Below are 16,476 nucleotides of genomic sequence, written 5' to 3'. Positions count from 1 at the left end.
GGAACGTTGGCATTTTGAGCGGATTGGCGAGACTTTCACATGAACGCCAAGAATCGCTCCTTCCTTAGGAGCGCTAGCGTCGAATTCAAAGTCAACTTCCGTTTGTGCTCTTAGCTTCGTCCTCGTTCAAGGCCCACCTGACTACTGACTACTGACTACACATTCAACACTTCACCACACACTCAACCACCCACCACCAACATCGAAATGGCGTCTGACGCAACCAACGAAGTCAACAACAGCATCATGACACCCACGGCGGCGGACAAAGTCTTCAACACAACCGAACTCCTCGAAACCATCCTCCTCTCCCTCGATTTCCGCACCCTCCGCAGGCGATCCATCAACTCAACCTTCAGCGCAACCATCGCGACCTCCCCCCATCTCCAAACCGCCCTCTCCCTCAGACCCCCCGCCCACAACACCACCACCATCTACACCAACATCCTCTGGAGCAAGATCTCCACCCCAGAAGCCTACAACTTCTGCCTCGCCGAGCACGCGGCAAGCGGCGACGTCGTGTTCCACTTCGGAAACAAGACGCCGTCGGCGGCGGAGCCCGCTACGGGGTCTTGGCGCGGAATGTATTTCGGTGTGCGCATGACGCCGGGACGCAGTGAGATTGGTGTGAGATGGAACGGGGGGAGGCATGCGCGGTATATCGCGGCGTGGAAGGAGCCGTGCACTTTGGGGGAGGCGCTTGATGCTTCGGTGGGCGTGGGGGTGATGGGCGGGAGGTGGAGGTGAGCGCTTTGCGCAGGGAGGTTGGTTTTGTCGGCGAGGGGCCAGGCGGGAGGGGAGGAGATGCGACGGTATCCAGGAAAAGTCGATTTGCGTGGTCAGGCTGAGGATGTGTCGTAGATGGACAACGGCGGAACTGCGCGGTGGAACACATGAAGCTCTGCCAGACCTCAGCAATCGTTTCTCATTCTCAAAGACGTGGACAGCCAACATCCAACCGTCTCTGTACAAGGGTATCAAGAACGTCGTCCAACATCTAGCGTCCTAAATAGCCCAAGCTCCAAATGCCAATCCATTTTATTCCCAGCTCCCGCTTTTCACGTTCGGTAATTCCATTTTTCCATGCCCATTACAATCCTGCAAAGCCCTTCAACCCTTTCAGACCCCCTTTCTTGGGCTCAGGTTTGGCTTGCTCTCTCTCCTTGTCCTTCGGTTTCATCTTGATGTTCTGTGCTCCACCTGTAGACTGTTAGCCCCAGATCCGCGTTACTGCGAACTCGAGCAAGACTTACCTCTACCGAACACCCGAACCTCACTGTTCACAGCAATCTTCGGCTTGCCAGACTTGTCGCCACCACTGCCGCCGCTTTGCCCGCTCACCACGCTCCTCTCATCAGTAGAAAGTGGTGCGGTGGGGTTGTACCCAGAAGGTGTGACGCTAGAGTTGTACGACCTCCCGCTGTGCACAGTGGACGGAGGCTTCCACGTCAATCCCGCCGAACTGTTGAAGGTAGCTTCGCTCCTCGGCGGCGAGATGGGCGAGACAGGGAGATTGTTGCGGTCTTGAAACCGTCTCGATGTGGGATCGCTCTGGCTGACGCTGGTGAAGTTGCTCTCAGATGGCGCGCCATACTCGCTGGCGACGTCGTAGACGCTTTCGATCACACCTCCCCTATACCCGAGCCCGCCGCTCATGGCATCTGGCGTCCTGTCGCTGTATCCACCAACGCTACTGTTGCGGCTTGCGTCTCCTCCGTACCCCCGCAGCGATTCAAGCTGGTTCTTGCAAGACTGATACTCCATCTGCAAGTCTGTGAAGCGCTCGAGCAGTCGGGAGTGAGCCTTCTTCAACTGAGCCAATTTCGCTTGACTGTCCAGCAGAGCCTGATGCGTGGTGTGGTTGTCCATGGAGAGGGTCGTGGGCGGTCGACGGTCGTGCGGTGTCGTCAGCTCACGTTGAGCCTCAAGCTCTGCTATCCTGTCTGTGAACATCTTCTTAGTCCTATCTCGATCCTGTTCCTGGCGTTGGAGTCGCATGAGCAATGTCTCCTTCTCACTCTGCAGGAGTTCTTGCTCTCGCTTCGCCTGCTCGAAGTCGAACTCGCGATATTCGTACTCCCTGAGTCTCGTCTGTGCTTCCTTTAGTCTGGCTTGCAACTTCTGCAGCTGCTCCATGTCCCGCTTCATCATCTCCACTTCGTGTGACTTGTTTAACTCGCGAGCTTCTGCGGTAGATAGAAGATCACGGTAATGCTTCATCTCCGCTCGCAATCGTTTCAGCTCGTCGGCATCAGCAGCCCACGTCTCCTGCTCTTTCTTCATCTTGTTGAAGCGCTCGGTCATGTTGGTTTCCAAATTGCTGGCTTGTTTCCGGGTGAGGTTGGAGTCCTTGATGGTGGCTTCTCTGGCACTGCGAACTTGTTCCAGTTGCTGCTTCAAAGCGCGATTGGCATTGATGAGGTTCAGTGTTTCGGCCTCGACGGTAGCATCCTTGACGTTCTTCCTCATCAACTGCCCGATATGCTGCGAGTATTGAGCTTTGTGCCATCGTTCAAAGCTGAGATCATTCTGCAGGGCTGTGACCTTCTGCTGCAGGAACTCCATATTGTTCTGCGGCTCTTTAAGGTCTTTGGCACTTGGCGTCGAGAAGTAAGGACCAGCGGGCATGGGGAAGTCGTCGAGCATTGGTGACATGGCAGATCGGCCCGGGGCGGTGCTCGGTCGTACTTGTTCTTGCTTATCCTCGACAGGTCCGAGCACTGGACTTTCTGCGTCAAAGCCTCCCACCGCTGTTGATTGAGTATCGCGCCAGCTGTGACCAGAGCGGAAGCTGGTATGGCTGATTGCAGGTGAGACCGAGCCGTTGTTTGAAGGGATAGGTGGAAGAGGAGGTAAATCTGGAAGTCGGCTTGTTGGCGGCGGTCCTGGACTGAGAAGTGCTGGCTTGGTATTCATAGCCAAGCCATGGCACTCGGCTACCACGTCTGCTGGGTCCATCTTGGGCCATTTGGGATCGCTCAACTCTTCCTCGACGGTCAAGTTGTAGAAGTTGGGGTGAAGAAGATGCACCTGCCGGAACTGGTCGCTCCTGCTTCGAATCACGGCTTGGTCGAGATCGAAGTCGTCCGCTCCAGGAAAGTCAACGCTTTTCAAGAATCGTCTAGGCTTTCGTATGTAGCTCATGAAGTTCAACGGATACAGGCCGTAAAGGTACGTAAAGTAGGTCATGATTTCGGGCGTCGCAGGTTCCACGACACCATCCTTTGGCCGGGACTTCTCCCACGTGGGATCGATCCCAACATCGCCAAAGTCGCCATCATCATCAGCGCTGATTCGATCGTCTGTGACAAGGTTCTTTTGAGCTTCAGTGCTGAGGGGGCTGAACTTCTCCCAGCAAAGGAGCCTGCTGTAGATAAGGAAGAGCCGGGGTAAGCGAGAGCCGGGCGTGTGCGGGATGTGAGGCAACAGCATGATCAGCGACTTGAGCGCCACTGACAGGATGGTTGTCGAGGTATCGTTCATGAGGCATTTCAGCAGGTTGTCGACGAGGGGCGTTTGGTCAGCCAGGTAAAGGTGAGGCGCTTGATGTTGGAGAAAAGTGCTGAGCAGAGTAAGCCCCTGCAACCGAGTGTCCTCTCGAACGATCAGGTCATCGAGACTGTTGAAGAGATGTTTGGGCATCTTCTTGCCGTATGCCACAAGCACGCCCTCAACCTGCTTCGCAATCTGCGCATTGTCTGGTGCCACAAACTCATCGTGCTCACCAATCCCTCGAGTCCGCGCAATGTAGATGCCGAGCAAATCGTTGCATATCCGTACTGAATTCCTCTGTCGTTGTTTGGCGTTGTCATCGTCCTCATCGTAAACCAGTACACTCGTCACAAATTCGTGAGCGTCTTCCAGGGCGGCCTTCTTGTACGCTGCTGCACATATGACTGGCTTCCCAGCGAGATGATACCACTCCAACAGATCCTCATCGTCGACGATTGCCGGACGCAGCTCTTTCAAGACCCCCACAAAGGCACCCAGCTTCTGACTGCTTGTGCCGACATGTCTATCCCAGAAATGCTTCAGCTCTTGATTCGCTTTGGCGGCTTCGTCATAGTCTATGCTCCCGTCGTGCTCGTCGATGAAGGCCTGCAGCATGCGGCGGCTCTCGGAGGGGAGGGAGAGGGGGATCTTGGAGCCGGTGAAGTGGGACTGGAGGGCCTTGGTGGCATCCTTGAGGCTCCTGTAGGGGTGGTCGTTAGCAAGCGGGCTCCTGCCTCTGGCCGCGCCGTGCCCGTTGGTGTGGTGGTGGAGGGACATGGAGAGGCAGAGGCAGAGGGAGCGACGGCGGCGGCGGCGGTAGCATCAGTCGCAGACGACGGCGGGCCAGTCCCCTTACTTACCTGCTACTTGAACCCATATCGAAGGCACGCGAGATGCTGCTAGCTTTCCCAGGGTGCCGGCGAGCTAGTGCTGACTGTCATCTGCAGCCGAACGGGTGGTGGTGTCAACCTTGGGCGCGGTGCTGGGCAAAGGCACGCGAGCGACTCAGCGATTTCTTATTCTGCTCTATACCAGTCGCACAGCCTACGCTGCTGGTGCGACTGTCGAGATCCGGGAAATTCGTGGAGGCGGCTGTTGAGCTCCAAAGTGAGCCTCTCACTCAGAAAAATCTCCCACCTACAACTCTTCCCCATCACAGGCAGCGCGAGCAGACGGTGCCGCCGTGCATACACGAAATCATAGGGATTATGCGTGGCATTGACGCGGAGCAGATGGGGCTGGCCTGCCATTGGAAGAAGATAAGCACACTGCTCGATCCTCCAAATTCGCTGCGAGGCGAGACCACATCCGCCCTTCCTCCCCTGGCCTTGGGCTTGGGAAAAGCCACATACGCGACCATCAAGCATTCACTCACCAACACCTCCCCAACTGCCATCTTTTTGCCGTCTTGGCTGCACCTGCGCCTGGAGATGCTGTGCGACCTGTCACTAAACCATCACCGCTGCATCCAGCCAATGGTCGCTTCTACCTCTACGCTGCTAAGTTCACAACTTCGCCTGAACAATCCTGGGTGATCCTTAATATTGCGGCGCGGATGATGAAGCAGCAGACCGTTGCGCGTCTGACAACGGCGACAGTTGCTGGTCCGTCGGCTCTCCCCATCCCTCTCCAACTTAAAGCAATGCATCCCACTCGTCGGACGCCTCCCCGTATGCAGCCTCAATCTTCAGCTCCCACGACATGTACCTCTGCTGCAAGGCACTACAACACACCCCGCCGGCAGACAGTAACTCCTGTTCCGACAAGCAATATACACCGACACTGCTATCGTCAGGAAATTATCCTGATGCCTGACGTTATTCATAGATGGTGAGCGACAGGCACGTCCAAGGGGTCCTGATTCCTGATTCCTCCTATTGTTGATCCTCCAGAACCCCAGACAGACGTCACACCTCAAACTCCAGCGGCTTCCAGGGATGTTGAGACATGCCAACAACTGCTGCTCGAGCGCCACCACCGCAGCTGCAGAGGACTTCAAAAAGCACGTCGATCGCTGCATGCACAAAGTATCCCACCAAAGCTGCAGCTACGGGTTTGTGAAACACCAACTCTGCGTTTCTTCTTTTCGTGATGGCACCTTCACAAGCTACAAACCTACAAACCTACACTGTGCTTTCAGCTCTCGTTCGTCTTCGATTGCTTTGCTTTTTGGCGTCTTCATTCGTCTGCCCTTGCGAGGCGCAGGTTGAGATCGGGCAGTTTCAACAGCAAGATCCTCCTCATCAACGGACGCCGGTATACGCCACATGAGGATAAGAGTCGAGGGATTTCGCATTGCCAGAGCAACTTCACCTCCTCGACACCGCCCTCGGACTTGAGCTGAACCCAAGCAGCAGTCGATGCTGAATGCGCGGTGGGTGATTAGCACAACACAGCAGCGCGAGTACTTTTGCACACTGCCTTCGACGAGCCCCATTCGCCCTGTCTGCAGAAGCGCAGGCAGTCACCATCATCTTCACCTACAAGAAGAGTAGAGTAGTAAGTAGGTCAAACCAGACGACGACATCTTCGGTGCTAAGCTCCGTATCAATTTCCAAAGTCAAATAAATCACTTACCTCAAATCCACGATGCCGCACCTGGCGGAAAACGTCCTACCTACTTTCCAAATTGAACCCGAAAAGTCAAATAGATCACATACTCACACTCACACTCACTTACCTTACCAGCCATGCGACTAGCACGCCTCATATTCCACTTTACCTCCCCTCGTTGCCGCACGATGACCCTCATCACAACCTGCACACTCGTCTGTCGCAGAGTGCCACAAAGTCCAAGTGCTTACTCCCGTCACGAAAGCAACAACTCCACAGCGTCGCCTCGTCGCCCGAGCATATGCGGTATGAAACATCCCAAACTCTATGCAAGGATGCTTGTGAAAGACAGGATCCAACCCCGGTCAACCTCGACTGAGACATTTCCAAACATCTCCGTGGTCCGTGAAAGACGGCACTGGGGCGGAGGGATCCGTTCCATGGGTCGTCGATCATGAGCCTTGAGTTTCTTTCTGTGTCTTATCTCTACCTCACTCTATTTCTAACGGAGCTCGTGTTCTTCATCAATGCATGCATGCGAGTCTTCGCATTGCCATTGCCCATCCCAAGGTCGACGCGAGACGTGCCCGACAATGCTCTAGACAGCACAATCCACTCCCACTCCACACTCAAACTCCTTCTTTCCCTCCTCGCCCTCCTCCTCCTCTTGATGACAACCACACCCAAGCCTCGCCCGGAACTCAAAAGGCGCCAACCCATCCAACACCTCCAGCGCACCATTCGCCGCTCTCAACCGCGCATACCGCCCACTCTTCCCCTTGCTATGCGCGATGACCCGATCGTGCACCATCACCACCGCAACGACATCCTTCCTCTCCGTAACCCCATCCACGCTCGGCAACTCCTTCGCCATGAGGCGGTAATCCATACACCCGAACGTCGTCTGGAGCATGTTATGCAGATGCGTGCAGGGATGGTTGTTGGCGTACGTGTCGTACATGGCCATGTCGAGGAAGTAGTCCTTGACGTGCGTGTCGAAGAAATTCTGTACGACGCGGTAGTCGAAGTCGCTGTCGATGAACATGGCGCCGACGAATGCTTCGACGATATCGGGTAGGCATTTCGGTGGGTCGGAGACGGTCGTCCAGTAGTCGACGCTCGAGCCGGCGACTCGCTTCGCTTCGATGAGTTCGGTGGCGTAGTCGCGGATTTGGTGCTCGAGTTTGGCGTGGTGGTGACGGAGGTGCTTGTGGAAGCCGATGTTGACGCAGAGAGCTCCCAGGAATTTGTTGGAAACCATGGCCATTTTGTGTTCGGTCAGCCATTGCGGGTCCTTGTCGGGATACTTGTAGAAGAGGTAGGTGATCGATGCCATGTCGAGGAGGGCGTCTCCCAAGAACTCCAGGCGCTGGTAGTTGGGAACCTTTTCGTAGGTGAACGGCATCGAAGGATGCACAAAAGCAGAGTAGAGCAATCGAGGGTATGTGAAGTGATAAGGGTGCTCGCGCTCGACCTTCTCTGTCAGGTCTCTCTGCACTGCCGTGACGTCTGCCGTTTGGTAGGCTGGCTTTTCGTAGGCCTTCTTGTAATCCTCCCATGTGAGCATCTTGTGGTCATCGCTGCTGACAAGCGTAGTGACTGTCTTGACAGCATTCTCCCAGTGGCTGGGCTCCCAGGCGCCAGGCTTGTCATTGGAGAGGAATGCAGCTCCGATGAGGGCTTCGCAGACGTCAGCAATCGTCTTCTCGCCGAGTGCGTGCTCTCTGGCCTCATGGTACATCTCCTTCTCCTGGCCCTTGACAACACCGGTACCAATCAGGAGCTTCAAACCCTCAGGGTACCAATATCGACGGTTAAAAGACATGCTGCGAATGTATTCGAAGAGCTTCAACTCCAAGGCAGTCTCGAAGAGGTTCTTATTGCACAGCATCTGCATTCGTCTCACATGAAACTCGAATTCGTTCTCGTTCGGATTCATGATGAAGGTCGACAATGTGGTGGCGGTCTTGAGGAAGGTGTCGCCGATGAACTCCAGACGCTCGTAGTTCTCTCCCATTCCACGCTGGAAGTTGACTTTCTCGTCTGAGTCGTAGTCACCTTGGTTGTCGGAGTCCTTGGTGAATGCTGCCAGAGCAAAGTTTGGTCCACACTGAACACCGATCGAAGTGGCCCCCTCAATGCTGATGAGATACGACTCGAATCGATGGATGATAGCAGGCCAGATGAAGCACGACGTGGCAACCTTGGTCGGCAGGACAGATATGCGCAATGGCTGAGGGCACAAATAGGCTTTAGTGGCCTGGTTGAGCTCTTTCTGCTCTGCGGGAGCCAGCACGTTTCGACGTTGGAGGACTTTCTCGGCCTCCACAACGGGTTGCGTGCGAGACCAGAATGCTTCACGCTCCTTGCGCGCCTTCTTCCACAGACTGACACTGTAGTCCAAGATCGTGCCGGTGAACTTGGACTTCGCCACACCTTCGGGGATGGGGTCTGTCGCCTTGCGAGTCGTGTCTACTTGCTTCGTATAGAATTTCCGACTGCCGTCCCAGACGTCGACAAGGAACCGATCTGCCAGAAAGCTGTCCTCCATATCAGGTGTCCAGCTGTAGCTGCCGTGCGTGAAGACTTCGTCGAGCAGTGGCCAATCGATGGCCGCGAGGGGATCAAGGTCGCCGATTGTCTCGTCCACTTCACCATCGGCCGGCAGGGAGCATTTCAGAGGTGCGATCCAGTACGACAGCTTTGAAGCATCCTCCTCATACGTCTTGCTGAAGACGTCCTCGAACACTTTCAAGGTAAAGCGCGTCAACTTTGCCAAAATTCTGTCGTCAAGGGGTAGTGACTTGTGAAGTCCCGCTGAGACCACGCTGGAGGCACGACCATCATTAAGGTGGACTTGGAAGGACGGGAACTGCGGCATCGGAGTTCTCGTCAGAAGTGCCAGAGATTGGTGTGGCGTCTCCAATCCCAGTGGAAAGTCGACGATGGTGACGAAGAGTTCTGATGGCAACGTTCCTCTCTGCTCTTGCCAAATGCTCGGCTTGATGAGCATTGTATATTCGTTCTTCTTCTTCGAATCCACCGCCAGCAAAGCATTGCGCATCGCTGGTAGCTTCTTCTGATATATTGGCATAAAGTGTTCGTTGAGGTACTTCTTTCTCCGGAGTTCAATGCACGCTTCGAATGCCGCCGACCGCTTTGCGAGCATCTTCTTGGTGTGCAGCTTCGAGAGTGAAGACCGAAGTGGAGAGTTCGGAGGTAGAACGACTTCAGCGACGAATTTTGACCCTCGAGGAGACACCACATATGTTGGATGTTGTGGCTCGTCAGTGTCTGTCGGAATGGCCGAGACAAAGTTGGCGAGTATACCCAATGCGTTGCCGTATGTTAGCTTGGCGGAAGTCGAAGGCTCAGTATACGTTTGTAGGTTCTTCTCTTTCTCCATGAGCAGCTCGAGACCGTCTTCGTTGCCTTCGAGCTTGCGATCGTTTGGCAGTAAGTCACAGAATGCCCTCATGCTCGATTCTTGATAGCGAACCTCGCCAAGGGTCTGTTCATGTATTGAGTTGCTGTTCTCCACCATGTGGATGAACTTGGAGTTCTGGTTTCTGGCTCTGCCTCTGCTCTGCACATACTGGATCATGGTCTTGTACATGTCAAAGCGGACAACGAGATTGCAATCCGGAACATCGAGGCCTTCCTCGGCGACGGATGTGGCGAAGAGACAGTTCAACTCGCCTTTCCTGAACTTGAGCAATGTCATGACCTGCGATCTGAACGTGAAGTTGTCCTCGTCCACATTGCCCTTGGCAGAGCCGACTAGGAAATGGGAGTGCATGTGCTGTGTCCGAGTTCTCTGGAACAGGGCGTGTAGGAGACGTGCGGTGTGCCGGCGATCAACAAAGATAATGCAGCGGTGATTCGACTTCCTCTCGAACTGCATCCACAGATACTTTTGAAGCTCCAAGACCTTCGAGCTGAGGTCGCGAGGCTTCAACTTGGAACTTACGGCCGAGCTTTGCTGTTGGACATACTCGATCGCGTCACGAATCTCCTGGACAGCAGCGTCCAGCTCTGCAACCTTTTGTTGGCCTTGCCGAGCGTAGAACCTCTTCTCGACCTCAACCTCGAACTTCCTAGATCTCTCGGTTGAGAACGTATCCAAGAGGAAACGGTCAGCGCACCAACGACCAAGATGTCGTGCAACCTCTGTAGCACGAATGAAGGGGTCCTGGAATGAAGTGATGTGTCCATAGCGGGCTTTCAAGGACTGCAGCAGGGGCGTTTCGAAGCCGGCATGGGGTAATGCCCCGTACCTCAACACACTCTCTTCTGGTCGCTTTATTGCTTCTGTCAGACTCATGTCTTTCGTGGTGGCGATCTTGGAATCCAGGAGAGTCTCAAGTTCTGAAGCCGCTTGGATGACGTCCGTCTTCGCGTCGATGGGGCTCGCAGTCATACCGAAGACTCTGGGTCGATCGGCCATCGGCTCGTGCAAGTAGAAGTCTTTGATGATCCTACAACATTGTTAGCATGCCACACGATTGGACTCAAAAGCTTATCATACCTCGCATAGTTGTGGTTCTTCTTGGTGTGGTGTGCCTCATCGAAAATCAGCAGATTGATCTGTTTCATGGAGATGTAGCTGTGGGATAGGCATTGGAACAAGATTTCCGCAGTACAAACGATGACCTTGTTCTCGGCGAACATCTCCAACCACTTTGCGTGATTCCAGCGGTCAACGCCATCTGCTCCACAAAGACGTGTCACCTTGTGGTCGAGGTTGCAGTCGAGGACAGAGAATTGCTGGTAGACAAGAGTGACCGAAGCTACCAAAAAGAATGAGATCTTTGGATCATGGCCCGCTGCTCGTCTCTCGAGTTCATTGTCGATGATCCAACGAAGGAGAAGCACGGCGATGAGGGTCTTGCCAGATCCGGTGTCGAGCACGGCAATGGTGTTTTCCTTCTTGGCCCTCTCGAAAAGCTCGATCTGGTACTCGCGTGGGTTCTTGACAATTTGACTCCCCAGTTGCTGTTGTGCCAGAAGCGAGTGGATCGACTGCATTTCGTCGGCTTCCTCTTTGATGCGGCCATCTTTGGTCTTTGGCTTCAAGGCTTCCTGCCCGGCGGAACTGGTGAGCCATGCCTCGAAGATGGCCTTCTGAGCACGTCGCTTCTCATTGAAGTTGGTGGGTGGGCCGCCAGATGGTGAATCGTCTTCGGAATCCGGCGCATCGTGGTGGTCGTCCACGTCGCGCTTGAGCGGCGACTGCTCTGGTGCGCCCATGGTGGGCGATGTGAGTGCTGGTCGGTCAGTTGAAGAGCAAAGCGAGCAACATAGAGATGCTCGTGGAGCAAAGGAACAAGCCGGCTGTGGTGGACAGCAGCGCTTGTTGCTGCATGCAGATGCAAGATGCAAGGCGTGTTTGTGGTTGTCTTGAAGTCCGCTGTTTGTCGCGGTTGAAAGACGCAACGGCACCAGCCACAGCGCGTGCGCCACAGGTGGAAAATCACATGCAAATGCACTGACACAATCTCATTCACTCACTGACTGCCCGTGCGTTCCAAGTTTCACATGAATTCGCATGCCCGCGCCCTTTTACAACAACCGTGTTATTACTGGGGTGCTCGAGGATTGGTCAGCTTTCACACTAGGATCCACCCGGCACAGCCGCATCTTCGTCGACTCAAGAACGATTTCGTCTACGCTGTGAACCTTCTCGTTCAGATGATCAGTCCTACTCGTCATATGTTGAAGAAAACATGACCGACTCACACGACCTAGCAGTGCGGTATGAAGGCCAAGGCCTGCCAGTGCTCGTCATACATGGCTGGGAAATATCAGGAGCTGTCGAGGCCCACGACCTAGAACCAATCTTCGACAAACTGGACGGCTATCGTCGGGTATATGTCGACTTGCCAGGAATGGGCAAGACGCCTGCGCACGGCATCAAAAGTTTGGACGACATATTCGAGAGGCTTTCGACCTTTGTGGAGAAGCACATCCTTCCATCAAGATTTCTCGTGACGGGCAGTTCGTGCGGCGCATACCTCGCCCGCGCCATAGCATACAAGTACGCGGACTCCATCGATGGGCTTCTTCTTCGCGTGCCACTGGTGGAGCCGGAGAACTCGAAGCGAGACCTTGACTCTTTCACGCCTGCCATTAAGGACGAAAAGCTGCTGGCTTCTCTAGGGGATGCTGAGGTGGAGAAGCTAGGCGACATTCCTGTCCAAACATCGGAATATGTCGAGACATTCAAACACCGACTCGTGGATAAAGTATTACCTGCAGTCGCGAAATCGGATGCGGCGGTCCTTGGTTCAATACGGAACGACCCAACCCTGTACAGGCTGTCGGTGACGATGCATAGCGCAGAGGCTCCTTTCCTCAAGCCGACCTTGATTTTGACAGGCCGACAAGACAGCGTGGTGGGATATCGCGATTCCTGGCCACTGTTGAAGTCATATCCGCGTGCAAGCTTCGTGGCCCTGGATCGAGCAGATCATGGGTTACCGGTCGACAAGCATGAGACAGATCTTTTCAGGGCTCTGGTTACCAATTGGCTTCGGCGGGTGGAGGAAGTGCGGCAATTGTCTCCATGATCAGAACGATGCGTAGCGGTTACGGTAGATCGTGTCTGTTCGACGCTCTCGACGGTATCTCTGGATTTTGGTGTCGTGCAGAGCTGATGTGTAACAAGACCGGCCTTCTCCCTGTCAATTCATGGGGGAGAACACGGGTCCTGAAATAATGATGATGCTGGTTTAATGAAGGAACATTTCCAGAATTGCCAGCGAGCCATCGTGGTCGAGCGTGAATGTCTCTGATCTCTCCGTGTTTCCGCTGACGAGAGTATGTAACGTCGGGTCGAGTCTGATAGTCACAAGGATCGAGAAAGACGCCGCTGATAAATTCTCTTCCTGGTGTATCTTCTTCACCTCTCGTAGTCCAAGATGTCCAAATGCATGTGTTTTTGATGGAATGTGAAAGGGGAGAAAGTTTTCGAGCCCTCGGACGCGGATCACACGCGCCTGCTGCTGCTGACGCCACGACGCCACACGCGCAAGGGAAAGATCACCAGAGCTTCAGATTCGAGCAGTCCAGCATCCACATCAACACCAACATCGACACCGCAAACCGTCACCTGCGAGAGCATGGCAGAGCAACATCGCAGTCTCCGTTCTGTGTACTCAGAAGCCGAACAGAAGCGAGGGACGATCGAGAACAGCTACGACAGCAACTCGGCGAGCTTTCAAGACAACCTCCTGCTGGCGATCCAGCTGTACGAAGAATGCCTCAAGATCGTAGAACAGATCTCCCTATTCAGCCCAAACGAGTCCCTCGAAGACATAGGAACGACCGACCTCCAATACCTCCTCCTCAACTACCGCCTCGCCGAGCTGATATTACGAATCAACGGCCAAGAGCAGCGGAAAGCCAACCTTCAAAAAGCGCAGCAAAGCTTCGAGAGATATTTGAAGCAGCTGGATAACTATGAGCTGCTGTCGAAGGAGGATGTCAGGCTGTTCGAACAGTACCAAGAGTCGCCGAACACCTTCTCCACCGCCTCAACGAGCGATCCCGCAGCACGAAGAGATGCAAAGATCAGACGGTTCAAGGAAGAGAAGGCGCTGAAGCAGAAGCTCGAGTATATGCGACAAAATCCGCAGATTGTACAGAACGACGACGAAGCATATCGCCAGTTGCAGTTGACGAACATCGCCTATTGCACGCACCAGACTTTTGCATCTTTCGAGTCCATAGGCCAAGAGCTCCACATCCTCTCCCTCGCGCCTCCATCCCCGCCACCGGACCAGCGACAGCAGCCGAATGATGCAAGAGAACGAAATGGAAGAAACGCAAATGGCTACAGCGAACGCCTGGATGCGCCACATCTCTCTGCAGGAATGCGCGGACCGCTTCTCGACGGCCAGGGCAAACCGTTACGCCCTTTTACCCTCACCAGCAAGAGAACGGAGTTCCGCGATGGCGTCTTTAGACCTGATCACAGCCTGCCGACCATGAGCATTGATGAGTATCTTGAGGAAGAGCGGAAACGTGGAGGCATGATCGAAGGTGGTGGAGCGCAGAGTGGGATCAAGCCTGAGGTTGACGAGGACGATATGGATCTGGCGGATAGGGAGACTATGAAGGCGCGAGATTGGGATGAGTACGTGGAGGCAAACCCGAAAGGCAGTGGGAATACATTGAACAGAGGGTGAGGGGTGGAACATTGTGATACGGAAACACGACAAACAGAACACAAGCTCTCTTGCCACGGAGCAAATACAAGCCGCGTTTCTCAGTCGCATTAATTGCTTCACACACCCAGACAATCGCCCATCCAGATTAACAAAGTTCAAATCGAACTTCGACGTCTTTCCATCCCCCCGCCAAATCGCGGCGTTGCCCCACTGCTCATCAGGGTTCGGCAACTCTTGGATCCCTCCATCAATGCTGACTTCAGCCCTTCGTACTACTGGCCGCCTCCTGCACAGAACATGCCCCGTATCGCCCTCACCCGCCTCTAACCCCGCCTTCTCTACATGCCTACGGAGGATCTCAGCACCGGTAATGCCAGCAGCTCGCAGCGATGAGGAAGCCTCGGCCAAAGCAGCAGCTCCCCTCCACGCCGACCACAACATCAAGGATGAGGTAGTCGAGACGCAGTCGCTGTCCGAGCAGTGCGCGAGGGTACACAAGAGGGTGTGTGATCTGCTGGAGAGACAGCCTGGCTCGGAGAGGGTGCGGCAGGTGCAGCAGCAGACGAGGATATCGTTGGACGTTATCGGGGAGGCGTTGGAGAAGTACAGGTGAGTCAGTATAGAGGCTGTAGATGGTCATGATACTGACGGCTAAGCACTCAAGTCTAGATGAGCTCTCCTTCTCCTACAATGGCGGCAAGGATTGTCTCGTCCTGTTGATCCTCTACCTCGCCGCCCTCCACACCCACTCCACCGGCCATCAAACGCCGCCATCAACGATCACGACCAACAACTCCCACCCGCCTCAGCCCCGCGAACAGCCGATCAAACTCCCTCCAACGCTCCGCTCCGTGTACATCGTCACGCCGAACCCTTTCCCCTCCGTAACGACCTTCGTCTCCCGCTCCGCCGCCAAATACCACCTCTCCCTCGCCCAATACCACAAACCAATGAAAGAAGCCTTCGCCTCATACCTCGCCGACTACCCCCAAGTCCGCGCCATCTTCGTCGGCACCCGTCGAACAGATCCCCACGGCGCCAACCTCACGCACTTCGACCCCACCGATGGCGGCTGGCCGAGCTTCATGCGGATCCACCCGGTAATCGATTGGCATTATGCGGACATCTGGACGTTCATAAGAGAGGTCGGCGTGGAGTATTGCGAGTTGTATGATATGGGGTATACGAGCTTGGGAGGGACGGATGATACGCATCCTAATCCGGCGTTGAAGTTGGATGGGAAGTTCAAGCCGGCGTATGAGTTGATTGAGGACGAGGAGGAGAGGCTGGGGAGGGATCGGTGATGAGGGTGAATTGGCATGTTGGGCTTGCTGTGGAGACGAGCAGGCTTTCATATCTTTCTTGGTGACGAAAGAGTCGACGAGGATTTGGTGCAAACTAGACGCATGTTGCTGAAGATGACAGCGTAACATACGACATAACCTACAGAAAGACCAATCTCCGCATACAACACATCACCCCAAAAATCTCGTCCTTCCCGCGTCTACCACAACGTCCCATAAATATCCCCATCCTCCCTCGCCTCTTGCATCCCCTCCCCCAAATGCCCCTCGTGCGCTCCCCTCTTCCCCTTCATATCCTCCATCTCCGCACTCGTCATCTCCGTCCCATCCGCGTGATGATGGTGGTGATGTTCGAAAACTTCGTGGGGCGTGGCCTCTCGCTTCATCTTCTCCAGCGTCATGGGGGAGCCGGACGCACCGTGGTGGTGATGGTGGTGTTGGTGGATTTCGTGGGGTTGGCGGTTTTCGAAGACGGTGGGGGTTGGGATCTGCTGCCTTGTCAACTCGGGGCGAGGGAATGGGATGGGGAGGGGATGTACAGCTGAGACAGAGACGGTCAGGAGGAAGGTTGTCAGGCTGAGGAGTGTGAGTTTCATGTTGAAGATCTTCTCTGCTGACGGCTGTTTGGTCGAGGGATCAAAGGAGTATTGAGTATTGGGATGTCTCCATGGCTGTAACTACATCTATATGAACAGATCAAGGTTGGTACAGATGACCAGAACCAATGTGCTGGCACCGTTGGGCACTGAACGGACGGATGATATCAAATTTCTGCGATACACTTGTGACAGGGTCAGGCTTCACAGGAGTTGTTTGTCGGGCACGTTCATTTGGAAGGGTTTCGTGACGGTAACGTGAAGCGTGGTCAGAAGTTGATTCGTCATTGAGATTTGCGTGGAGAGTTGAGAACGCATCGCCGTGATTCAGTAGGCCGTAAACCCAGCCGAGTTCAACGA

The 16,476-nt window shown here is 54.6% G+C and overlaps 7 protein-coding genes across 7 annotated transcripts; 4 read left to right on the top strand and 3 right to left on the bottom strand.

Annotated features, from left to right (window-relative positions):
- Nucleotides 1–207: 207 nt before the first annotated feature.
- Nucleotides 208–747, top strand: M409DRAFT_26858 (uncharacterized protein; the record flags this gene model as incomplete). Its single annotated transcript, XM_033808304.1, has 1 exon — nt 208–747. The coding sequence occupies one exon, from the start codon at nt 208–210 to the stop codon at nt 745–747; it is 540 nt and encodes a 179-aa protein (XP_033663505.1).
- Nucleotides 748–1,090: 343 nt separating this feature from the next.
- On the bottom strand, nt 1,091–4,369 carry M409DRAFT_58036 (uncharacterized protein; the record flags this gene model as incomplete). Its single annotated transcript, XM_033813801.1, has 3 exons — nt 1,091–1,200; nt 1,254–4,192; nt 4,353–4,369. 3 exons carry the CDS (start codon nt 4,367–4,369, stop codon nt 1,091–1,093), a joined length of 3,066 nt encoding a protein of 1,021 aa, XP_033663504.1.
- A 2,274-nt stretch (nt 4,370–6,643) lies between these two features.
- On the bottom strand, nt 6,644–11,295 carry M409DRAFT_68931 (uncharacterized protein; the record flags this gene model as incomplete). The annotated part of the gene is made up of 2 exons (XM_033818052.1): nt 6,644–10,523; nt 10,574–11,295. 2 exons carry the CDS (start codon nt 11,293–11,295, stop codon nt 6,644–6,646), a joined length of 4,602 nt encoding a protein of 1,533 aa, XP_033663503.1.
- Nucleotides 11,296–11,771: 476 nt separating this feature from the next.
- M409DRAFT_26855 (uncharacterized protein) lies at nt 11,772–12,614 on the top strand (the record flags this gene model as incomplete). The annotated part of the gene is made up of 1 exon (XM_033808303.1): nt 11,772–12,614. One exon carries the CDS (start codon nt 11,772–11,774, stop codon nt 12,612–12,614), a length of 843 nt encoding a protein of 280 aa, XP_033663502.1.
- Nucleotides 12,615–13,166: 552 nt separating this feature from the next.
- M409DRAFT_26854 (uncharacterized protein) lies at nt 13,167–14,234 on the top strand (the record flags this gene model as incomplete). Its single annotated transcript, XM_033808302.1, has 1 exon — nt 13,167–14,234. One exon carries the CDS (start codon nt 13,167–13,169, stop codon nt 14,232–14,234), a length of 1,068 nt encoding a protein of 355 aa, XP_033663501.1.
- A 352-nt stretch (nt 14,235–14,586) lies between these two features.
- Nucleotides 14,587–15,520, top strand: M409DRAFT_68928 (uncharacterized protein; the record flags this gene model as incomplete). The annotated part of the gene is made up of 2 exons (XM_033818051.1): nt 14,587–14,825; nt 14,881–15,520. The coding sequence occupies 2 exons, from the start codon at nt 14,587–14,589 to the stop codon at nt 15,518–15,520; spliced, it is 879 nt and encodes a 292-aa protein (XP_033663500.1).
- A 200-nt stretch (nt 15,521–15,720) lies between these two features.
- M409DRAFT_26852 (uncharacterized protein) lies at nt 15,721–16,116 on the bottom strand (the record flags this gene model as incomplete). Its single annotated transcript, XM_033808301.1, has 1 exon — nt 15,721–16,116. The coding sequence occupies one exon, from the start codon at nt 16,114–16,116 to the stop codon at nt 15,721–15,723; it is 396 nt and encodes a 131-aa protein (XP_033663499.1).
- Between the last annotated feature and the right edge of the window lie 360 nt (nt 16,117–16,476).

The sequence above is a fragment of the Zasmidium cellare genome (genome assembly GCF_010093935.1).
Source record: "Zasmidium cellare ATCC 36951 unplaced genomic scaffold M409scaffold_34, whole genome shotgun sequence".
In the NCBI taxonomy this organism is placed as follows: domain Eukaryota; kingdom Fungi; phylum Ascomycota; class Dothideomycetes; order Mycosphaerellales; family Mycosphaerellaceae; genus Zasmidium; species Zasmidium cellare.
The sequence above is the reverse complement of the archived record's forward strand: the minus strand, read 5'-3'. Positions and strand labels throughout refer to the sequence as shown.